Source organism: Schistocerca serialis, chromosome 1, assembly GCF_023864345.2.
Source record: "Schistocerca serialis cubense isolate TAMUIC-IGC-003099 chromosome 1, iqSchSeri2.2, whole genome shotgun sequence".
In the NCBI taxonomy this organism is placed as follows: domain Eukaryota; kingdom Metazoa; phylum Arthropoda; class Insecta; order Orthoptera; family Acrididae; genus Schistocerca; species Schistocerca serialis.
The window spans coordinates 36,900,018-36,925,535 of record NC_064638.1 but is presented as its reverse complement, the minus strand read 5'-3'; the positions used below and the strand labels follow the sequence as shown (position 1 = coordinate 36,925,535).

Below are 25,518 nucleotides of genomic sequence, written 5' to 3'. Positions count from 1 at the left end.
GCTTTCCCTTCTTTGCTTAGCATATATTCGCTAAACTCTGAGTCAAAATAAACGTCAACCGTACCGAAGGGAGTAGTAGAGAAACGGCAAGGCCATCTCTGTCGGCAAATCTTGAATTTCGCATGCCCCCTACTGGAAGGAGCAGTTTTCACGTACTGAATGCGCTTAGAGGCTAAAATATCGGCGCAGCAGATTGCAACTGATGGATGGAGGTCAAGACAGGAAACCCCATCAGAAAACGAGGCAGTAGGGCAAGTCGGAAGACCGTTAAGTGGCATTAGTACAATGCTTGCCTATAAGGATGCCTCGATAGACTCACAGTGCTAATGAAACACCGCTAGCAATCATTAAAACAACTTTGATCGTCGGAACGAGCCCCAGAGATCGTGTTGTCCGTTAGGAAAGTAATCCCTAATACTGTATGGAATTAGCATATTGGAAATACGGAACAAACAGAATAATTCTCTTTAAGCTAGTATTGGTTCCTAACGACAGTTGTTAGTTTCTGTATTATTTACTGTATTATCATATCTCTCTGTAGTGCACGTAGCGGCATCTCTCAAGTTCTCGTTTGCGGAACATTCATAGGAAGTCTTGTAGGGGAAAAAAAAAGGCAATTTAAGGTTTTTGTAGTGAACGTTGCGTTGTTGTCGCAACAGGCCTGGACGTGGGGGAGGGGGGGGGGGGGGAGGCGGCTAACCAGGGTATCTGCCCAGGTCGGAAGTTTCAGGAGGTGCGAAATTCAAATACTTAAAAAGCCCCTGTTTTGCAAAACGTCTAGCATCCAGCGCACGTGGTCTATCGATGATTCATATGATTTTCAAACGCATACCTGTTGGTTTTTTGACACATTTTAAGTTAGTTCCTGAAGGAATCGTAAGTTTATTTTTTAATGCGCGCACAATGTACGTGTTGTCTCTGCCAGGGGAATCCCCATCACATGTACAAACAAAAACTTTCCCGCAGACGAAAGGGGACCGGGCTATGCAAACTGAGTCGGATAAACCCGAACGGCTGACTGCCAATCGCTGTTTATGTGGTTGATTCGGTGTGCGAATGATCAGCGTTATTATAACTATTAGCGAATCCATAGATACAGCCTACCAGAGTTGAAATAAACGACTAACAGGTAAGAAAGATTAAAATATAATCTCCTCTGCGTAATCAAGAAAACGAAATTTTTACAGAAAATTTTTACCGATCGCTTAAGTTCTATTCACGGAATAAAGCGGGAAACACGTTGTACAAGCACATAATAGCGCCTAACCGGAGAATAAACGAGGGATAACAAAACTGGTGATTCTGGCAGGGTTAGTGAAGTTAACTGGAGAGTAAGTTATGACAATGGCAAGAATAGTTACTGAGTTAGTGATGACGGGATTGTTTGATAGAACGAGGAAGGAGAAGAAACGAGGACACCAAGCAAACTATATGAAAGAATATGACGATTCCAAATTTATATAAAAATTTTGTACTACTACTTTTCAGTCTCATGCTGGAGAAATTGGAACCTACGAATAAAATGTGAAACTATTTCCTAATATAAAACTTTTTGCTCGTAGTAGACTTAATACGCTTTTGATATTGCTACTTCGCGAATCATATTCTGTCTTGTTATTTATGTGAGTTACATAAAAATGACCATTTGTGGCAAAAGTCTCGCTTATTTGGCGTGTGTTGCAATTGCTGCAATATTAGAAAGGCCTGTTACCATTTATCTACCAGACACTGACAGAATACACATAATCAAATCGGGAAACCTCACCAGTCTTGGTTACTATTCATATAAACGTTCTTTCAGTATTTCCTGTAGCAAAACGTCTGACGAAGTTTGGTGAGGTAACATATTCTTTCACAGAAAGGAAAACACGCAGTGTGTAGTTGTAGCAAGATTAGAGAGGTATAAACGCTGGGACCTAAGGACTGAAGAAATCTGTATTGTCTTGCTTGTCTCTTGTCTTTACTGGTTTTATGTTTCCATTATTTAATTTTATGTCACACCAAAGACAAAGTTATTAGCTAATATGCAATAAATGTTGCTAATTTTCGGAAGAGTTACAAATAATCCCACCGAGTATTGGTTGTGAGTTGTTTTTTTTAAAAGGGAGTTGGATGTAAAACCGGCCTACTGGGAGCAGGAGAGAGACCACAGGATATTTTAATTTCCAATGTCCTGAATGTAGGTTTAATGGCTTCCATTACAAAATATAAATGTTTGAATTCCATGCAGCGAAATACAGTGACGTGCGATAGAAGAATGCTGTGTGAAGAGGCACGACACTGCACTTTCGCACACATAAGATCAAATAACATGACTTACATTTCCTCGACCATATGTGTTTTACATATCAAAGTCTTCAGAAAGATGTGCGCTACAAAATTAATATATTTTTGAAAAATTATCCTTTTTAAATTTTTGACGACCTATCTCAAACGCTCAAGGGAGGGAGGGGGGGGCATGTTATTAGACGTATCAAGAGAAAGAGCGTCTACATTTTGATGAATGTCACGAACCTTATGAGCAAAAGGGTTTCATCAAAGACCTCGGCAAAAGCTGCATAACCTGAAGTCTCGAATACGTTCCTTTGTACAAACTGCATATGAAAAATTGTTGAAGCTGCCACGTTGCCTTTCTGTGTATCGTTTTCAACACATAGCAAGACTTCACGGAGCAGTTTACTTGATTTCCTATTGGATGCATAGTGTACCGATTCCATACGAGTAGCAGGTTTTAATCAATCTCTTGTGCGTTATAGAATGTTCTGGTTTTATCAGTGGAGGAAAGTGTAATCAGCTCGGGATTAGTACAACCGTATTCTGTGTACCGATTTCCAGTTTCCTGGGACAGTGATATAACGTTGATAGTCTTAGTGAAAGACTCATTATCACAGACGAGGTGTAGTAACACTTAACCGGGGCTGCAGGACATGACAGCGAACTCTGTCTTCCTGGCTCATTCAACCGTTCCAACTAATTAATAATGACCGCTTTTTCTTCATTTTAAAAACGAAATAGAAGATTAGAAAAACTTACTAAAAATCGAATAAGATTCAGTTTGAGATTGTTAATGATATATACAGGGTCATCCAGTTGGTCTTACTTGTAGGGTGTATGCAAATGCCTTCAAACACTACGCGCAAGATTTTCATATACTCTTACTCGCTACGCGCAAACTGGTAGACCTTCAGGAAAATTAATAGGGTCTTTTTAAAGGAAATTTAATGTAGTTAGATTTTGTACTGGGATTTTTTCACTAAGGGCCGTAGTTTTCTAATTATTCAGAAAAAACGTACAAAAGTGACCTACAAATGTGTTTTTCTTGAATAACTCTAAAACCTTGCTTGTCAGCGAAGACTTATCCTAGTACAGAATGTAAATTAAATTTACTAAAAAAGGTCGTGCTCATTTTTTTCTGTAGAGCTAATAGTTTGCACATAGAGAGGGAGAGAAAATGATAATATCGCACGTTGTCTTTGAAGGTCTACATCTACATTTATACTCCGCAAGCCACCCAACGGTGTGCGGCGGAGGGCACTTTACGTGCCACTGTCATTACCTCCCTTTTCTGTTCCAGTCGCGTATGGGTCGTGGGAAGAATGACTGTCGGAAAGCCTCCGTGCGCGTTCGAATCTCTCTAATTTTACATTCGTGATCTCCTCGGGAGGTATAAGTAGGGGGAAGCAATATATTCGATACCTCATCCAGAAACGCACCCTCTCGAAACCTGGCGAGCAAGCTACACCGCGATGCAGAGCGCCTATGTTGCAGAGTCTGCCACTTGAGTTAGCGAAACATCTCCGTAACGCTATCACGGTTACCAAATAACCCTGTGACGAAACGCGCCGCTGTTCTTTGGATCTTCTCTATCTCCTCTGTCAACCCGACCTGGTACGGATCCCACACGGATGAGCAATACTCAAGTATAGGTCGAACGAGTGTTTTGTAAGCCACCTCCTTTGTTGATGGATTACATTTTCTAAGGACTCTCCCAATGAATCTCAACCTGGTACCCGCCTTACCAACAATTAATTTTATATGATCATTCCACTTCAAATCGTTCCGTACGCATACGCCCAGATATTTTACAGAAGTAACTGCTACCAGTGTTTGTTCCGCTATCATATAATCATACAATAAAGGATCCTTCTTTCTATGTATTCGCAATACATTACATTTGTCTATGTTAAGGGTCAGTTGCCACTCCCTGCACCAAGTGCCTATCCGCTGCAGATCTTCCTGAATTTCTCTGCAATTTTCTAATGCTGCAACCACTCTGTATACTACAGCATCATCCGCGAAAAGCCGCGACACTATCTACTAGGTCATTTAAATATATTGTGCAAAGCAATGATCCCATAACACTCCCCTGTCGCACGCCAGTCTGTAGACGTCTCTCCATTGAGAACAATATGCTGTGTTCTGTTTGCTAAAAACTCTTCAATCCAGCCACACAGCTGGTCTGATATTCCGTAGGCCCTTACTTTGTCTATCAGGCGACAGTGCGGAACTGTATCGAACGCCTTCCGGAAGTCAAGAAAAATAGCATCTACCTGGGAGCCTGTATCTAATATTTTCTGGGTCTCATGAACAAATAAAGCGAGTTGGGTCTCACACGATCGCTGTTTCCGGAATCCATGTTGATTCCTACAGAGTAGATTCTGAATTTCCAGAAATGACATGATACGCGAGCAAAAAACATATTCAAAAATTCTACAACAGATCGATATCAGAGATATAGGTCTATAGTTTTGCGCATCTGCTCGACGACCCTTCTTGAAAACTGGAACTACCTGTGCTCTTTTCCAATCATTTGGAACCTTCTGTTCCTCTAGAGGCTTGCGGTACACGGCTGTCAGAAGGGGGGCAAGTTCTTTCGCGTATTGTGGATTGCATAAAACTATCGCAAGGGTGACTGAATGACGCTTTCGATGATGCAAGTTGTAATAAAGACTCTTCGTGACCGTCATGAGATGGAAATATCTACCGTGTTGAGTCAGTTGCAGTGACTTATCAGCGGAGTGGTGTAAGCCTAAAGACACGTTTTTTTGGCTGTGCACTGTTGTCTGCTGGTTTATTGAAGAGGGATATGACCTGGTCGTCAGTGCGATCAAAAAAATGTCGTAGGTGTGGAAAAACATTGCGACTGTACCTCTCCGTCTGTCAGTTATAGGTGTTGGGCAAGTTGGAGGAGGAGGAGGAGCGAGGGGAAGAGAGGGGAGGGGTTATTGGTGTCGGGTGTACCTACACTTTGTGGCTCATCAGCAACGACGATTGAAAATGTGTGGGGACCATGATTAGAATCCGGGATCTGCTCGTACTGGGAAGATAGGTTAACCACTGCGCCACTCGGACCCAGCGTCTATCACACCTGCGTGGACTATCTCGGCTGACCATACATTCCCACCTAGCGCGACCTGTCCGCAGTCTCTGTCCGTGTCCTTCGTGCTCGCTAGTCAAAGATTCCAGCAGGAGGCCGAACATAATATTGTTCATCCGCACTGAGTGTGGCGGATCCATTGGCCATCCAGGAGAATCGATTATACAGGGTGATTCAAAAAGAATACCACAACTTTAGGAATTTAAAACTCTGCAACGACAAAAGGCAGAGCTAAGCACTATCTGTCGGCGAATTAAGGGAGCTATAAAGTTTCATTTAGTTGTACATTTGTTCGCTTGAGGCGCTGTTGACTAGGCGTCAGCGTCAGTTGATGCTAAGATGGCGACCGCTCAACAGAAAGCAACTTTCCACACTAACGGGAAAGTCAACCGTCACAGTGTCTGTATATGGGGCACTGAGAATCCGCGGGAAACAACTCAGTATGAACGTGACTCGCCTAAGGTGAACGTTTTCTGTACCATTTCAGCCAATAAAGTTTTTGGTCCCTTTTTCTTCGAAGGTGCTACTGTAACTGGACTACAGTATCTGGAGATGTTAGAGAATTGGCTGTTCCCTCAGCTCGAACAAGAAGCACAACAATTCATATTTCAGCAGGATGGAGCACCACCACATTGGCACTTATCTGTCCATAACTACCTGAACGTCAACTACCCGAGGCGATGGATCGGCCGCCAGGCAGCCCGTGACAGAGCACTCCATCACTGGCCTCCAAGAAGCCCTGATCTTACCCTCTGCGATTTTTTCTTATGGGGGATGTTAAGGATATGGTGTTTCGGCTATCTCTCCCAGCCACCATTGATGATTTTAAACGAGAAATAACAGCAGCTATCCAAACTATTACGCCTGATATGCTACAGAGAGTGTGGAACGAGTTGGAGTATCGGGTTGATATTGCTCGTGTGTCTGGAGGGGGCCATATTGAACATCTCTGAACTTGTTTTTGAGTGAAAAAAAAACCTTTTTAAATACTCTTTGTAATGATGTATAACAGAAGGTTATATTATGTTTCTTTCATTAAATACACATTTTTAAAGTTGTGGTATTCTTTTTGAATCACCCTGTATATAAATCCGTGGTGTCTGCTCTGTCGGACATTTCCAGAAGAACAGACGCCATGCATTCATATAAGAGTACCTGTGTAGTTGGGAGTAAGGCCCTTCCCTACATGTAGTCCTCTTGTGTTGCAGACTGTGCTCCCTGACGCTCACGAGGCTGGTGGTGTTGAAGCCCCTGGGGGCCGACCTCAACTCCATCATCATCGCCGTCAAGATGCAGGTACGTGAGGTGGTCGCAGAAAACGTCCACGTACTCTTACCGCGTTTTATTATACTCCTTCATACGTTTCTTGTAACACGAAAGCTGATAATCTGGAGAAACCACTATCGACCGTCCTGAACGAGCATTGCAACCGATTGTCCTTTTAACAACTCGCACGGATATTACATCTGGGCGCCTGCCACGCTTCTTCAGGTGCGCCTTCGGGAACTATCGTCTGCTTTCCGTGTTGCACAATTTATTAGCGCGCTGCGTGAAATTACGCACGTGCTTCAGGGTCGTGACAGCAGGACTGATCGCACTGCCAACGGGCAGCGTTCCCGATGGCAGACGAGCGAACCTCAGCCGTCTGGTAGGTTGGCTCTCTACGCGGCCCTCTGCATATTGTCGCCTTCGCTGAGAACAATTTCTGGAAACAAAGAGGTTCTGCGCCTTATGTTTTACGCCATTTCTAAAGTCAACGAGCTCTTTCATAGTAAAATCCCGAACCGACGCTGCAGTACCGGAATTTTCGTTTTGTCATATTGCGTGGAATGCCCGGTCAGCAGTGGGTTGGGCAAGTCGAGTGTATCTTTCGTATTCTACACAATATTTCACCGTGCCTGTGGTCTGATATACGAAAGCCGTGCCACATTGCCGAGGTGTTTTGTCGACTCCAGCCTCACTTAATACTTTTCCTATATTAATCCAAGGTGGTCTGCAATCAGAGAGGCATGCGGCATACTGATTAATTGTGCGACGTGAGGCGTCGATGTCGAACTTAAACCGCTCATCTGAACGTGTCTGGCAGGTGCCCAGGTGAAATCACGTGCGTGGAGGTGAACGACGGCGGCAGACTGCAGGTCCGGAACAGTGGTCGAGTAGTCGTATTTCTATTTGCCACGTGATTGGTTTGTTGCGATGGCTTGTGTGGAATGTGTTTCCATATAAGGCAAACCCTTCAAAAACTGAGCACCTAATATCTGACTACAATATTCAATAAGGGGCGATCGTGTACAAAAGAGAAGACGACGCTAAGGGTCGGCTGACGTACCAGTACAGTTGCCACCTTTGTGGATTTCAAGACGACCTGTCACTCCGTCGACAGATCCTTGTGGACACTGTAGAGAGAGCGAAGAGCGGCACAATAGAACTAAGCTGCCAGATTCGTACAAATACATCTTCAAAATTAAAATCTCTTGTTGAAATCTCAGGCTTTTGGCATGCATACGTGTGTTCGAGAAGGAGAACCTCTGTCACCCATGTGTTTAATTTAATTTTGGACAAAGCTAAAAGAGAACGGCAAAAATACTGCAGAGGTATATACTTGGGAAATTCTGAATGCAAAATCAGTGTAGGTGTTTAGACTTCGTTGAAGATTGAACATTTGTCACTAAGACTAGAGAAGAAAGGAAATGTCAGAAAAAAGTAAGTCAGTTGCGGTAAAGGTGGGCCTCCAAATATCTTACGAGAAAACATATTAAACGAAAAATCTGCATCAAAACTGCAGGAAAATACTACTAAGACGAAGTGTGGGGTTTCAACTACCTGGGAGACGTAGTACGATGCTCAGAGTTGGACTGTACTACAAACTCACACACAAATGCCAAGAGAAATCCCTTGAACCACTTCAACAAAAAGCAATATCGCACAGTGCGAACTTATAAGACGGTTCTTTTACAGAAAGTAGTCCATACATGAGGATTGCGAGGGCACTTTAGTGCTGTGGAAATTGAGAAACTGGAGCGGAAAATTCTGTGAGAAGTGCATGGTGCCTCAAAAGAATGTGGAATTTGGGTGGAAAGAACATCTGACCTCTGCATGTGCTAATAGAAAAGTTGAGTAATGTTGCGCGGAAGAGATGCTTCCAGTTCTACGACTGTACTTTTAGAATGCACTCTGCTCTGCAAAAGGCTGGTCACTGTTCATTGAAAGAGGCTAAAATCGTCCGGTTAACAGAAATGAAGGGAGATTTACAAGATTTGGACATCACAGAAGAAAGCATAGTAAAACATCTATGGATGGAACAATGGTAACTAGCCACAGATTCTCGGAGAAGCTTAAGAAGAGGACTGAGAAAAATGGTTAGAGGAACGGAAGGAAAAAGTGTACAGAATTCATGAATTGATTGTGGGAGGATAATAAGACTAAAAGTTTAAACGTGCTCTTAAACTGATCAAAATGAAGAAAGGGGGAGAATTCTATGCAATAAGAGAGAAATCGTTATAACGTCTATAGGTGTGCGAGTCGCCAGCCTCGCTTTGTCACGCGACGCAAGCTCTGACAGCTGCTCCTGCTCAAAACTGAGCCACGTGCTACACTCCTACGCGGTAAACCGCTGGAAGCGCCCCACTAGCCGCCTGATGATAGTACGAGTGTGTGTGTGTGTGTGTGTGTGTGTGTGTGTGTGTGTGTGTTGTGTGTGTGTCTCAGTTCTCCCACTGTCTTGACGTGTTACCAGTAGTCGCGGAGAAATTGCCGCACCGCGTCTGTTGCACGCAGAGGATTGCGAGGGCACTTTAATGCTGTGGAAATTGAGAAAACTGGAGCGGAAAATTCTGTGAGAAGTGCATGGTGCCTCAAAAGAATGTGGAATTTGGGTGGAAAGAACTTCTGACCTCTACATGTGCTAATAGAAAAGTTGAGTAATGTTGCGCGGAAGAGATGCTTCCAGTTCTACGACTGTACTTTTAGAATGCACACTGCTCTGCGGCGATCTGTCAGGGTTTGCTCGCCTTGTGCGTGTGACTGCTTCTGGGGGGGTGGGGGGGGGGGGCACAGAGCCGCGCGCCGGGCCCCGCGTGTGACGTACGCGCTGTGCCTGCCTGCCTGCCTGCGGCCGCGCCGGCCTGTAGCAGCCAGTCCGCACCTGTCTGTCGCCGCGTAGGCGCCCACCAGCGTACCCAGCTGAGTGAGAGCACTCGTCCCCCACCTCTCCAGCCTCGCACTCTGTCATTTCCTGCTGCACTCGGCCACATCCCCCACATCGCCGGTTATTGTGTTACGGTCGAGGACAACGTGAAATGAATGCCTGTAACAAAAAGCTGAAGACCCAAAGAAACTGGTACAACTACCTAATATCGTGTAGGGCCCGCGCGAGCACACAGAAGTGCCGCAATACGACGTGGCATGAATTCGACTAATGTCTGAAGTAGTGCTGGAGGGAACTGACACCACGAATCCTGCACGGCTGTCCATAAATCCGTAAGAAAAAATGGCTCTGAGCACTATTGGACTTAACATCTGAGGTCATCAGTCCCCTAGAACTCAGAACTAGTTAAACCTAAGGACATCACACACATCCACGCCCGAGGCAGGATTCGAACCTGCGACCGTAACGGTACCGGGGTTCCAGACTGAAGCGCCTAGAACCGCTCGGCCACACCGGCCGGCTAAATCCGTAAGAGTACGAGGGGGGTGGAGATCTTGCAAGGCGTCTAAGATATACTCCGTAATGTTCATGCCTGGGGAATTTGGTGGCCAACAGAAGTGTCTGGAATCACTCTGTAGAAATTCTGGACGTGTGGGGTGTCGCATTGTCCTACTGGAATTGCCCAAGTCCGTCGGAACGCACAATGGACACGACTGGATGCAGGTGATCAGACAAGATGCTTACGTGCGTCTCCCCTGTCAGAGTCGTATCCAGACGTATCAAGGGTGTCATATCGCTCCACATTCACACGCCCCACGTCGTTACATAGTCTCAACCAGCGTGACATGCAGGGTCCATGGATTTATGAGATTGTCTCCATACCCGTACACGTTCATCCACTCGATACAGTTTGAATCGAGACTCGTCCGATCAGGCAACATGTTTCCAGTCATCAACAGTCCAATGTCGGTATTGACGGGCCCAGGCGAGGCGTAAAGCTTTGTGTCGGGCACTCATCAGACGTACACCAGAGGCCCTTCGCCTCCGAAAGCCCGTATCGATTATGTTTCGTTGAATGGTTCGCACGCCGACACTTGTTGATGGCACAGCACTGAAATCTGCAACAATTTGCAAGGTTTCACTTCTGTCACGTTGAACGATTGTCTTCAGTCGTCGTCTGTCCCGTTCTTGCAGGATCTTTTTCCAGCCGCAGCGATGTCGGAGATTTGATGTTTTAACGAATTCCTGATATTCACGGTACACTCGTGAAATGATCGTACGGGAAAATCTCCACTCCATCGCAACCTCGAGGATTCTGTGTCCCACCGTTCGTGCGCTTACTAAAACACTTAAAATCGTGATAACTTGCCACTGTAGAAGCAGTAACCGACCTAACAACTGTGCCAGACACTTGTCTTAGATAGGCCTTGCCGACCGCACCGGCGTATTCTCCCTGTTTTCCTATCTCTGTATTTGAACACGCATGCCTATACCAGTTTCTTTGGTGCTTGAGTAAAGTTACGAAATGAACGGCCGAATACAGACGGTGCCCCATTTATCTGGAATGTGATCCAAGAGGAAGACATCCCAAGACCACCTAGAAAGCCTCAAAATCAGCTGTAGAAGTGAATAAAAAAAAATCTGACACCAAGGGCGTATGAGAAGAACGAGTATGCGTACGCTCAGTTTCGCATGAAGAATTAAATATGATAAAGCTTTGTGCCATATGTCTGTGTGCTGCATGTATTGAATTCTGACAGTAAGCAAATGACAGAACGTTATCTTACTGGCAACGGCTCTGAGCACTATGGGACTTAACATCTGTGGTCATCAGTCCCCTATAACTTAGATCTACCTAAACCTAACTAACCTAAGGACATCACACACATCCATGCCCGAGGCAGGATTCGAACCTGCGACCGTAGCGGTCGCGCGGTTCCTGACTGTAGCGCCAAGAACCGCACGGCCACACCGGCCGGCCGCAACGGCTTCGGAACATCTTAACTATTCCCGGAAGTATCACTCAGGAGAGAAACAGCAAGCTGCCACATTCTGTGAATGAATAACTGAGTTTTACTGTTAACTAGTTTCGGGCTTAGGCACATTGTTAGACCACAGCGAGGAACTGTCCTACAATTTTCATATTTGTATACTACAGAAGCTTGTCTACAGAAGCTTGTACGTTTTAAGGTAGGTCTACACGTCTTACTTTAGGAAAAGTTTTAATTTATACATTGCATCATTTGTATCTTCAGTATCATGTGTGCAGTGATTGAATATTTCTGCTGGTACTGTTTCTTACTATGTAAAGCAAAGATTATTTTCTTAACCCAGAGCCCTGAATAAGAATCTGCAATATACAGGAAGAGATATAGAAAATATGTAGCTGTTCCATCAGTGTACCATCCTGTTCTTCGATAACCCAAGTATATCACTTAGCTGACGTAACGGCAGATGTAAATGTAACAGAGCTAAACACCTTTGTCCGCCATGTTGTTGCCACTCGTGAACGTGTTCAGCATCTTATATGTCAATAAAGCAGTGTGACTGGTTGCAATTTTCTTTCTCAGTGAAATGTGAGAAAAGTAATGTCTCAACGCTTGTAGCGCTTTAAAAAATCTTATTGATCTGTTGCGTCGATTATCAACAGTGGAGGCGACTTGCACCACTATTTCACGCCAGGAACAGAACTGCAATCAATGCAGTGGTTAGATGACGACGGTAAAAAACGCCAGAGTCGATATCATCTCCTGGAAAGGTTTTTCTGTAGTGCGAATTTGATTGTTGTTGTCGGTTTCCATGTGAAGTATTAAACAATAACTGGCGATTACCTCACAAGTCTTCTGGACTAACTGAGCGAAAAATTGGTGGGAGTAAGCTCGCTTTGGAGAATAAATTTCGTGCACAATCCATTTATCTACAAAGGTGCTCTGTCATTGTTTGAGGATTATTTGGAGTATGCACAACTTCATCTATTCTCAAATCCAAAGAAATTTACTACTGCAAAAGGTTTGTGTGTTCGGTAGAGGTTTCGACAGTTGCAGACACGTTTTATGCCGAACTTCCAGGATAGTTGTTCGGTACGGAGTCTGTTCACTTGGGAAAAAAAGGGCGAAAAACCTTCGTCTTTTGCAATACATTTCTCCTTTTTATTGTTATTTATGCGTGATAGTTTAGCCATATTGTCGCCTTCTGTGGATCTGTTGTTACGCTATTTAAGAATTGACAGCATATGATCTTTCCTTTCTTTTGCAAGCAGTAACTTTCGAACAAAACACGTTGATTGAAAGAGGTTCTATGTAAAAGTAAGAGATTTTTAAATTTAAAAACAACGATCTGTTCTCTTCAGCCGTGCAATAACAATTTGTACCCAATGGATCGTAGCTGTTGCCAGTGTGATATGCCTCCCTGCATATTTTGCTCAGTAGCTACGAATTCAAATGCTTTACCGGCAACGCTTTTTCACGTTGCGTTGGACACCTTTATAGTTAACGGCAACTAATAGATGGTACGCCAAACGGTACTTCACGTGTTTCGAAGAAAATATTCCGCAAACGAACCTAGCTGACTACGACCTTTGTGGGCTGATTCATTCATGTACAGCGCAATACGAAACAAGGAGTGGAAAATGAATAATTTTGTGTGAGCGTGATACGGCTTTCATAAAAGTAAAGAACGTCCTTTTAAAGTGTGATCTACATGTACATCAACGTTGATACTACGCAAGCCAGCGTGTGGTTCGTGGCGGAGGGTGCCCTATACCACTACTTGTCATTTCCTTATCTATTACACTCGGCAAATAGGGCGATGGAAAAACGACTGTCTGTATGCTTCCATGTACGTCGGCGGCAGTAGAATTGTTCTGCACTCAGCGTCCATTGCCGGTTCTCTGAATGAATGCCCTGAGTAGTGCTCCTCGAAAAGAACGTCGCCTTCCGTCCAGTGATTCCCAAAGCATCTGCGATATACTTGCGTGTTGATCGAACCTACCGCTAACAAGTGTAGCAGTCCGCCTCTGAACTGCTTCGATGTCTTGCTTTAATATGACCTGGTGCCGATCGCAAACACTCGAACAGCACCCAACAGTGGGTCGCACTACCGTCCTACATACAAATGAATCACACTTTCCAAAAATTTTGTTACTAAACCGGAGTCGACTATTCGCATTCCCCACCACAGTTGTCACATGCTCCTTCCATTTCATATTTTTGTAACCCGCCTGGAGGGCGGCGCGTGGGTCTGCTCCTGAAAACTGAAAGGTTGGCAGAATGAAGGAAGTGAGTAGGAGCAGGAAAAGGTAATACACGTCGGTACTGCGGTACGGGGCATACATAACTTTGTAATGATGATCAAGCCTTAAGCCCGTCGTAAGTAGAGGAAAGTATGTGAAGCGATGTTTCCAGGCCGTCTGCTCTTGATCACATGAGCTGAATCTGGAGCGGAGCCCGTAGAGCTCCACAGCACCGGCTAGAGGGCGCTGTCGCCGGTGTCTCCTAGTAGTGCCAACCTAGCAGAGCGCACCTACGCTGTGGCATCGTAGCTATCGATACCACACACATCGCTTTGCGACGCTACGCCTGTACATTCAATCGACGTGAATGTGTCAAGCACCACACTACTAATGCTGTACTCTACCATTATGGGTTCGTTTTTCCTACTTGTCTGTATTAAATTACGTTTATCGCATTTAGAGCCGGTTGCCATTCATTACACCAACGGGAAATTTTGTCCGTCGTCTTGTATCATCCTACACTCACTCAACGACGTCGGCCTCCCACATACCACAGACAGCGTCATCAGCAAACAGCCACAGACTGCTGCAGGAGTTACCTTTTTCGTCGGCGTTTGTCGCTCTATCTTTCCCCGTCGCAATAACGGAGACAGTGCGAGACTGTTTCGGCGTCCGGTAGGCAGGCGACGCGCAATGCACGGTGCTGTCTGCGCGAGAGTAACTCGAATATAGTACGGGGCGAGGCAAAAACGACTTGACAGTTTTGGAACGATATAAAGATTTGTTGAGATTACTTACAGAATCTTAGATGTGTCATTTTATAGCAAACAGCTTAAAGTCTGATTGAAGTAGTGCATCGGTACCCCATTCCGCCAGCAGCTTAGTGCACTGCTAAAATGGCTACTCTCACTGCTGCGGAGCGTGCTCGCCGTGCGTTTTGGTTTTAATGAAACGAACTCTGCAAGAGCTGTTGGCGTAAGACGTACAAACAGGCCTACAATTTACTCTCGGCACAAGAACTTTGGCGAGACGGGTTGTTCACCGCGACATGTCAAATCACCAGGTCGCCCGTGTATGTTGATAATTATGTCGAATGGGTCGGGGAGAGCTTTGCCAACGGTCCACAGACATCAACGCGACGTGCGTCTCGCGAGACGGCCTTCCACAAAAGACTTGTTTGGCGAGTACTGCGTAGACGTTTACACCTGCAACCATACAGATTCACGATGGCACAGAACATTATTGGTACTCTTGAGGAAGTATGTGTGGAAATGTTGCATCGGATAGAGGACGACGAGAAATTCCTGAACACAATTATCTTCTGCGATGAGTCAACATTTCATATCAACGGCATGGTGAACACCCACAACTGCAGAATTTCGAGCGGCGGAAATCCATATGCAACCCTGGAACACGTTCGTCAGAGCCCCAAAGCTAATGTTTTTTGTACCCTTAGCAAACTGAAAGTGTACGCCCCTTTCTTCTTCATAGAGAAAATTTTTACTGGTATTTTGTTTTTGGATGTGCTTGAAATCCTTTTCATTCCATAGAGCTATGAAAGGTACAGAGACGGTACGGTATACTACAAGCAAGACGTTGCACTACCTCATTTCCTCGCGGAAGTTGGAGGTTTCCCCGATGATCGCTTTCCAGGTCTGCGGATTGGCTGTGGGGTGCCAATCGCATGGACGCCTCGCTTCCCAGACTTGGCACTACTGCATTTCTTTCTATGGAGGTTTCATTGAAGATCGCGCGTGTGTTTCTCCCCTACCAAACAATTTAGCCGACCTGAAAACTCTAATTACGCTGCCGTAGCACAAGTTACTCCCGATTTGCTGCAACCAGTGTGGGAAGAAATCGATTGCCGGTGGGATGTTTGCTGCATCACAAATTGTAGTCTTGTGGAAACGTTTTTCATCAGCTGTAGGCGACTGTAAAGATGTCAGCGACGTTAATTGTGGGTCACTATATTTTTCGAAAAATTACGTAATTTTTTTTTTCTGGCACTTATTTCCAGAAATTAGCTGATAGCTACGGATCCACACACGAAATAGTCCTGTTAATGTAATGGGGATCACAGTGAAAAACTACTACATCCGCTTAATTGATGTGCGACGTGTTGCACGTTACGCTGAACATCTTTAATCGAACTTGTGTTGGGAAAAATTGTGTCGCTAGGAAAGTGGTATGGTGAATACCATCGACGTTCAATAGAACAATCTGGTTGCACATCGAGAGGAATCTAAGAAAGATATTCAGTTCTCTGGAAGTTAAATTTTTCAAGTTTCTGCGAGCTGAAGGAGAATAACGAAATACTAATTTAACAGCCTTTTTTTAAGATGCTCGACAACAATGAAAGCGTCATTAAACTAAACGCTTCACCACAAACTGTTTACAATAAAACAACCACAATACTGTACTATTATACTAGCTGATCACGCGATGATGAATATTTTTTAGACTGTTAAAACCCATTCCATGCCTTGCTGTATACTTCTGCATTTTGCTACCGTTAATACATTCGGTAACAATGTTTCCACTTCATACGCTCATTTCCTTCATCGTGAACAGTACACCGCGTGGCAATTCTCCGGAACAAAGGAGATATTACGAAACATTCCTGTTGTGACCTGCCCGTAACGACATATGGCGCATGTCAAGCTTCCAGACACTTCAGATATTTCGCAAGAGAGTAACCTTTCCACTGAAATATAGCGAGCAAATGTCAAAAGCTTGTGAAAATAAATTAAGAATCTTTATCATCTTGATGGCAGTTGTCTAGAGCACCATGCATACCCAAAGTGGGGATACCGATGAACATTTCTCTGTGCGACAACCGCCGAAATCAGTGCTACGTTTAATTGAAGAGAGACATTTGGTTAATAAATGGTGCCATATTTGAATACATATTCTTGACTTTAAAGGAAAACCACAGCAGCCTGCAAGTAACATAGATTCCTGAACGTCCCGTATTTTCCCGTTAGTTTCCAGTTTCTGCCGTACAACTGCTACTAAAGGTTGGCGTGCGGTATTGTGTAATCAGTATGGAATATTAATCTGTCTAATTCGGGAAGCGCAGCTTAATCACGGGAACTTTGTCTTCAATAAAGCAGAAAACTCTGTTACGGCGTCGTCGTCGTCGTCGTCGTCGTCGTCGTATACGGTCTCATGCGCAACGAAATTCGTTCTCATTTAGGTAACAATTGTTTACTTCTAACGAGCAATTATGACTCTTGCGGACTGCCATGTAAATATTCTTTACCTACATTAAAATAATGTGTGTTATAAAAGCTACATTGGAAATCACTGAAAATTGATGTAAAGTCGTTATTTGTGCAATTATTTTATTTGTGTATGGATATGGTTATGAAATGAGAAAAATGTCTGCTTGCTTGTATTGTGGTGGTTTTATTGTAAACAGTTTGTGGTGAAGCGTTTAGTTTAATGACGCTTTCATTGTTGCCGAGCATCTTAAAAAAAGGCTGTTAAATTAGTATTTCGTTATTCTCCTTCAGCTCGCAGAAACTTGAAAAATTTAACTTCCAGAGAACTGAATATCTTTCTTAGATTCTTCTCGACGTGCAACCAGATTGTTCTATTGAACGTCGATGGTATTCACCATACCACTTTCCTAGCGACATCATACGAGATCTGTTCAAAAAATTCCGAACGTTTTCCCACATATTTCTTCTACACTTACCTTTTCTTATTGTGCATGGTCTCCTTCGAAATACTCTCCCCCACAATTGATATAACGCTCCCAACTTCGTTTCCACTGCCAGAAGCAGTCGAGGTACGCCTCTTGGTGGATCGCGCGAAGCATTGTTTGCGAATTTTCTTTTATCTTGTCTGTCGTTGCAAATCTTCGTCCTTGCAAGGGGGTTTTCAACTTTGGAAGTAAAAGAAAGTTCCAAAAGCCTTTCACAGGTTGAGAGGCGAAGGTGTTTCTGGTCTTAACGCGTGTGTGTTGTTGGACCAACTTGGCGGCAACACGAAGCATCCCAAGATGCTGTGTCATAACTTAATGACATGATCCGACTGAAATGTTACATTCTTGTGCAATCTCTCAGACACTGCCTTGGTTGGCAAGCGCAATTTCGCTGTCGTTCCTGACGTGAGCATCGTCGGTAGACGTCGGAGGACGTGCTGAACGGGGGCCATCTTCAACATCTGTCCGGCCATTTTTAAACCGTGTGAACCACTCGTAACACCGAGTACGGGTTAAGCGCCCATCGGCGTGGGCTTCCTGCATCGTTTGGTGCGTCTTTGTAAAGGTTTGGTTGAATTTCACGCAAAATGTAATGCAGACGCATTGTTCCACTAACTCTGCCATCTCGAAATTCGCAAACTGTGCGAAACAACGTTCTGCTCAATACAGCACTGAGCAATAACTAATAGACGTAAAACAGTGAAACTTGGAGCAGTTACGCATTAAACAGGGGCGTGTGCAGGGATGCCAACCGCATTTCGCTCCAACACACCATTGGCGCGTAATTACAAATGTTCCGTAATTTTTTGAACAGTCCTTGTATAAACAGTTATGTTGAAGACTTTTGCACTTACATTAAGATGATACGCAGTATGCTTCGCTCTCGGCGTAAGCGCTGTCAGTGGCGCTGCGCGGGAACCAATAGACGCGTTGCTGAGATCGTGTGCCAGGAAGCCGCGAACAGAATACGGGAGCTGCGCGCGGCCTTGGAAAGAAATCTGAGAGAATCGTTGAGCCATTTACGAGCAGCAGCATCTGCTCACGTAACTCTGCACAAACTGGCACTTCACAAAATATTTGCAGTGCGTCGACTGACCAATCCAGATACTTTTGCTGAACATCAGGTTACCGCAGTCTGTGCCCAGTGGAGAGGCCTATTCTCTGCAGTTTGTTGCGCACTAAGTATAACACGTATTGTTGGACTGATCGTGCCCCACAACCTGTAACCTGAGCTAGGTGTGCGAACAATATACTGCCAATTTCGTCAGAGAACTAACAATTACGGAAAAGATCAGCGGATATGGGGGATAGTGCAACTGTACAGAGCTTGAGTGACAGTAGCTGTCCCGTCCCCGCCCAAAATAAGTTACGCACAGTCGCGGCAACGGGCCAGACTGACTGTCATGCGGAGTTCCCATCCTTCTTAGGGAAATAACTACTGGTTCCCCAAAAGCCAGAAACCCGTAAACGAGCAAACTTTTTCAGCAAAGTCGCCCTTGTCTGCTCGCGAATTTGTTAAACAAGCCCGTACACGTACAAAGTTTGTCAGTTTAACCTCAAAAATGGTTCAAATGGCTCTGAGCACTATGGGACTCAACTGCTGAGGTCATTAGTCCCCTAGAACTTAGAACTACTTAAAGCTAACTAACCTAAGAACATCACAAACATCCATGCCCGAGGCAGAATTCAAACCTGCGACCGTAGCGGTCCTGCGGTTCCAGACTGCAGCGCCTTTAACCGCACGGCCACTTCGGCCGGCGTTTAACCTCACTTTGAAGCAGACGCTGTTCGTGTTCGTGAGTATTTTGACAGTAGTGAGAACGGCCACAAATACAGACAAAGCAAGTCTGGCATTGACTTCGGCAATCTGTTAGAACAAGAAGAAGAAGAAGAAGAAGCAGAAAGAAAAGACGCTGGTTCAGGGAGTGTCTTTAATGAGACAAATGGAGTTACTCGACCCTCACACTGAAAAAGAAGACACGCTTGTGCGAAAATTTATTCTCTTCTATTTGTTCTTCTGAGGGTTCCTTAAAATACGATAATGTCGAAACATATAGCCCACAGCGTTCGTGCAAGAAACGGAGAAATTAGACTTTTTTTTTAAATTTCATTATTCTCTCGCTTGTACGAGGGTTGCCCAGAAAGTAATGCACCGCATTTTTTTTTTTTTTCAACACTTCATTATTGAACATAATGAGAATAACACACACGAAAGAATGGTGTTTTATTTACACACAGTATTTTTCCACGTAATCTCCATCCCGTCCTCCAGTGCGAAACTAGGGCGTGTATTCGCCGTCGGTATCAGTTGTTGTCACGGTGGCGGAGCTAATGCTTCGCTCTGTGAATCACCCCTCCCCATCGTCCTTAAAACGTCTTCCACGAATGCCACCATTCAGTGCGTCTGTCGTCCCGATTGACAACATCAGCTCGCTGCAACGTGTCTTGTGACAGACGTGGATGGTCTCCCCGACCACTGCAAATCGTGAAGCTCCGTCGAACCGCCTTCTGATAGCGTTTGTGAATATTCTCCACAGTTTCTTCCTCTGCAGTGAGAAATTCAGTGACGGCACGTTGCTTGTAACGTACATCACTTGCAGACTCCATCTGTCGGAAGTGACGGAAAGTTGGCGCGCTCAGTCAGGAGACTTTAAATAATACATAGGTAACGTTTCGCATTCTTAACATCGCTTTCGGCTGAGAAAAAAAAATGCAGTGCATTACTTTCTGGGCAACTCTGGTGTGTTATGCGCAGAATTTTGGTATCTCTTTAACCTCTTCCTACGTAATGTATCCTTCGGAAAGATTAGGTACGCTATCATTTTGGTAATTGCCATCGCTGTTTGTTTCCATTCTTTTATCGTACTTTCCATGGTTGCAGAACCTCACGATATATGCGGCGAAACGTCGACACGAACCACGTTCGCCACCGTGCCAAATTTTCCGTCAGTCAGAATTTCTCGCACACACTTCAAACACAACGTATGCTTCACAAAACACGTCAAACATAGTAAAGTTTGACAAATTAGTTGATTGTGTACGGTGGCCTTTAGACGAGACAGTCTGTATTTGTAGGGAATACCAATACTATGGAAGTTACTCACTATGCATTTCAGAAATTCTGTTTTGAGTCGGTGATTTTCCGTAGACCAGTATATACCAGAGAATTCTCTTTTTTTTTATAACTAAACGTAATATCAAAATTTTTTCGAATAAATGCCGTCCCCCACCCGCCCCCGCCATAATGTACTTTGCTCTGGTTTGTAAACTGAAGGGCGAATCCATCGACACACTCGTCACTTACCTGGTGGAGGGAGCCCGGGTGCGGCCCCTGTCACTTGAGTTGCGTGAACTTTGCTCTGCGTGTTGCCGGTGCACCACGCTCGTTCAGCCGCCGTACGCGCGTAGCTCACAATCCAGTCCCGCGAGGTGGCGTGTTGTGCGGAACTCTACACGACCAGGTACACAGGCACTGCACTAATATTGAAGAGATGCGCAAGATCAGGTTCGTAACATCTCTCTTATTGACAAGATTCGGTGGGTGCGACATTCGCAACAGGCGAGGCATAGTAATTCATTTAGAGAGATCCGCTTGAGTTGTAGTTGTATTTATTGAAAACCACGACCGGTTATGAGATTTTAAAATCCCGTCCTCAGGTGTATGAACTTACAGTATTTCGTAATAACCTGACGCGCCAATGAAACTGGTATAGGCATGCGTATTCAAATACAGGGATATGTAAACAGGCAGAATACGGCGCTGCGGACGGCAACGCCTATATAGGAAAACAAGTGTCTGGCGCACTTGTTAGCTCGGTTACTGCTGCTACAGTGGCAGGTTATCAAGATTTAAGTGAGTTTGAACGTGGTGTTATAGTCGGTGCACGAGCGATGGGACACAGCATCTCCGAGGTAGCGATGAAATGGGGATTTTTCCGTACGGCCATTTCACGAGTGTATATCAGGAATCCGGTAAAACAATAAATCTCCGACATCGCTGCGGCCGGAAAAAGATCCTGCAAGAACGGGACCGACGACGACTGAAGACAGTCGTTCAACGTGAAAGAAGTGCAATCCTTTAGCATATTGCTGCAGGTCTCAATGCTAGGCCATCAACAAGAGTCCGCGTGCGAACCATTTAACGAAACATCATCCATGTGGGCTTTCGGAGCCGAAGGCCCACTCGTGTTCACTTGACGACTGCACGACTCAAAGCTTTACGCCTCGCCTGGGCTCGTCAACACCGAAATTGGACTGTTGATGACCGGAAAAATCTGGGCTTGTCGGACGAGTCTCGTTTCAAATTGTGTCGAGCGGATGGACGTGTACGGGTATGGAGACAACCTCATGAATCCATGGACCCTGCGTATTAGCAGGGGACTGTTCAAGCTGGTGGAGCCTCTATAATGGTGTGGGGCGTGTGAATCTGGAGCGATATGGGACCCCTGATACGTCTAGATACGATTCTGACAGGAGACACGTACGTAAGCATCCTGTCTGATCACCTGCATCCATTCATGTCCATTGTGCATTCCGACGGACTTGGGCAATTCCAGCAGAACAATGCGACACTCCACACGTTCAGAATTGCTAGAGAGTGCATCCAGGAACACTTCCGAGTTTATACACTTCTGCTGGCCACGAAACTCCCCAGTCATTTGCATTATTCAGCATACCTGGGACGCCTCGCAACGTGCTGTTCAGAAGAGATCTCCGCCCCCTCGTACTCCTACGGATTTATGGACAGCCCTGCAAGATTCGTGGTGTCAGTTCCCTCCAGCACTACTTCAGACATTAGTCCATGCCACGTCGTGTTGCGGCACTTCTGCGTGGTCGCGAGGGTCCTACACGATATTAGTCAGGTGTGCCAGTTTCTTGGGCTCTTCAGTTTACATAACACGCGGTAGGACCAGTTAGTTTCCGCCGGCATGCAATGAGTGCAACTCTTGCGCTGACTGGCCCGACCGCATGTTGTGTGTTCACAAATACTATAATTTCATACACCTGAAGGTGGGATTTTAGAATCTCTCTATATTAATTATCTTGCATTAACACTCAGTTGGTATTTCTGTTTCCGCCTCTCACAGTTTCTCTAAGGGCCTTGACGTCCCAGAATTCTTAACATTTTTTGTGCCAGCTTAAAATAACTCGTCGCGTGGTCCGTCGATTTGCCTGTTCAGCTGGAGCCACGGTGACTCACCAGCTGTATGATTCATTCCCCGCCGCATCCAAGGTCAGACAGCGAGGCACCAGCCTGTACTACACGAGTACATTATAAAGCGGATGTAGTGACGATTACGGTGCAGATCCGATAAAGAGCGAATCGACGGCAATCAGAAGGTCGCACGCTAGTCATACGAAACGGCTCTCATTTACCCCTGAGATGCTGTACTGCTGCATCAGCTCGTTCTCTGTCAAAATAAATGCCCAAGCTGCAGCAGCAGTTGTGGCGTATAACTCTCTGTTTTGGGGAGGGAGGGTTCGAATGTTATCCGTCCCTGCTGATATTGGTCGTGGCTTGACGCAAATACCTAAGCTGACAATTGTGTCGTTGATCGTCATCAGGCACCTGGAACGAGATTTTCCACTAAATACATGGCATGACATTGATTTCACGAAGAAACAGGGTTGTTTGTCAGAACTTTGCATAAATAACTCAATCTTTTTTTCTAGAGTAAGCACAACAGTGACGTTCTTTTTCCGGAAATCATTTTGTCCATAAACTATATTTTAAGTTTCTGTGTAATCGTCGTCGGAAAGTAACATTTACAGTGTATTACATAATTCTTTAAGATGCAATTCCCGGGCAAGCCCCAATTACGTACGAGTCGTGTGCAATAATCAGTGCACCTCCAAACTCTCGGTAAATTGTTTACGATATTATTTATTGTAAACGTCATTATAGAATGGTGAACCTGCGGATATTAATGGACAAAATAATTTCCTATATATCATGTGCCTGAAATATTTGTAAATAAAGCGATGTACAAATGCAGTTTTGTAACTTAATAAAAATACCTGTCCGCCAGCAGATTCTCAAAACCTCTAAGCAAAAAAGACTCAAAATACTTTTAAAATCTTGAGCACATTGTTTAAACATGAGGAAATGTGAAGCTGCTTTCGTTAACAAAACGCAGTGGTGATGGAAATTAACTACAGCGATTTAACCATTTTCTAAAAAGTGTGTTGTTTTGGTAACCCACCTAAATGTTTTGTAATTAGATAAACTTGTTTACTTCGGAGTTGCTGACATCTCATTCCCGAGAACAATATCCCTGAAGTAAAAAGTTAAATTGTCACTGACTATACTGCAAAGACTTAAACGTATTGCAAATGTAGTCAGTAGGTTAGGACTCGTTGTTACTGTTACATCACGGTATTTGTGCAGCAGTTTACTTAAGAAAAGAAAGTTTCGTAGATGAATGTTTTTATTGAATAATGCAATCCCCACGCCTCCGCAGCAACTTTTTTTACTTAACAGGACACAAACGATCTTCGAATCAGCTGTTAGCCCTGATGATGATGATGATGATGATGATGATGATGATGATGATGATGATGATGCGATACCTATAGTCGACACGTGCACATGTAAACGTTTGCGTACGTCGTTGGTCGTTGTTTTCTGTGTAATGTGCGCTGTGTAAAACACCGCATATAAGGTAATCAGATTTTAGGATGACGTGTGTAAGAGATGGAATTAAGTATTATCGGTGACTATACCGATTCTTAATTTGATGTATATTCTCCTATCATTCCAGTTCAAGTTGTATAACCGGATGTCATGGCTATTGTGTGAAATGGAGGTTGTGTGATGCACATTATTACTTCTGTAGACGTTAAGTTTGCTGTTAATGTTACCATAGTTTGAACTTGTATACGTACTGTGATTCTTTGTCGTGGGATTGTTAAGGAAACTTGTGCTTTAAGTTAAAGGAAAAGCACAGTGATGGAAATAGTCTTACCTCATGAAGCACCAGGCCGATATTTACCAAAGTTTGTCGAGATTGGCAACACCTGACGGGGTATTAATGATAAACGTCTATTCCACTCACAACTGATGTCCCTGATCATCAGTGTGATGTCTCTCCCTCCCTCTCTCTTTTTCTCTCTCACATGCGGGCGCTATACAACCTTGTATCCGTTGAGGTCTGGGAGCAAACTGTCTCCGAATATCATAATGAGGAATTTATTGCCATGTCTTACACATACTGTGTCCAGAATGAGGTTTTCACTCTGCAGTGGAGTGTGCTTTGAAGTTTGGAAGGTAGGAGATGTACTGGCGGAAGTGAAGCTGTGAGGACGCGTCGTGAGTCGTGCTTGGATAGCTCAGTTGGTAAGGCACTTGCCAGCAAAAGGAAAAGATCCAGGGGTCGAGTCTCGGTGTAGCATACAGTTTTAATTTGCCAGGAAGTTTCACATACTGAGTCAGTTGATGAATACTGCCGGCTGTAGGCTGGTGTGAAATCCGTCGCATCCCAGACATGGTCGATTAGCAACAAATCAAGGAATGGGGCAGTCCAATCAAAGACACGTTTGTGATGTGACCTGTAATGTGGGCTGGTGCATTATCCGCTGGAATGTATTACACTTGGTATACTGGCCAATGGAGGCTGTGGTGACGTCGTGGCATCTCGACATCTTAACAGTTGATGATGCCTGGATTTAGCTGTTATTCATCTGTTCGACAGGCAGTCGAAGAGTCCCTCGACATTCTCATGGTTTAGTCGTCCTGGAAGGACGTGAGGCTACTCTCGTTAGGGCTCATTTGTCCAGCGTCCGTCTCGGCACTGCCGTTGCGTAGCAACTGCGCTACGGCCAACACTCTGTACGATGCCGGCATATCCCTCGTGCCAGTGATCGGGTCTTTCTCGAGGCGCGGAAGACGGGGGTAAGCTGCACAGTACCAGTAGCCATCTTCTCCCCACACTGTTCTTCATCAGTAGGAATGGCTTTACTCTGTATTGAAAATTCTAAAACTAAGCTCGAATGAAGATGAAATCTTAATGACCGCATCGCACTGCCGTCCACGGTTGTGTTCACTCAAGGTGTTT

At 44.7% G+C, this 25,518-nt stretch overlaps 1 protein-coding gene across 3 annotated transcripts in view; it reads left to right on the top strand.

Moving 5' to 3' along the window:
* Positions 1-25,518, top strand: part of LOC126461319 (phosphofurin acidic cluster sorting protein 2) — a 722,007-nt gene that overhangs the window by 498,185 nt on the left and 198,304 nt on the right. For all 3 annotated transcript variants that reach the window (XM_050095989.1, XM_050095987.1, XM_050095988.1), the window contains exon 2: positions 6,586-6,673. In XM_050095989.1, coding sequence (XP_049951946.1) covers positions 6,586-6,673 — 88 coding nt within the window. The remainder of the gene's footprint in view (positions 1-6,585; positions 6,674-25,518) is intronic.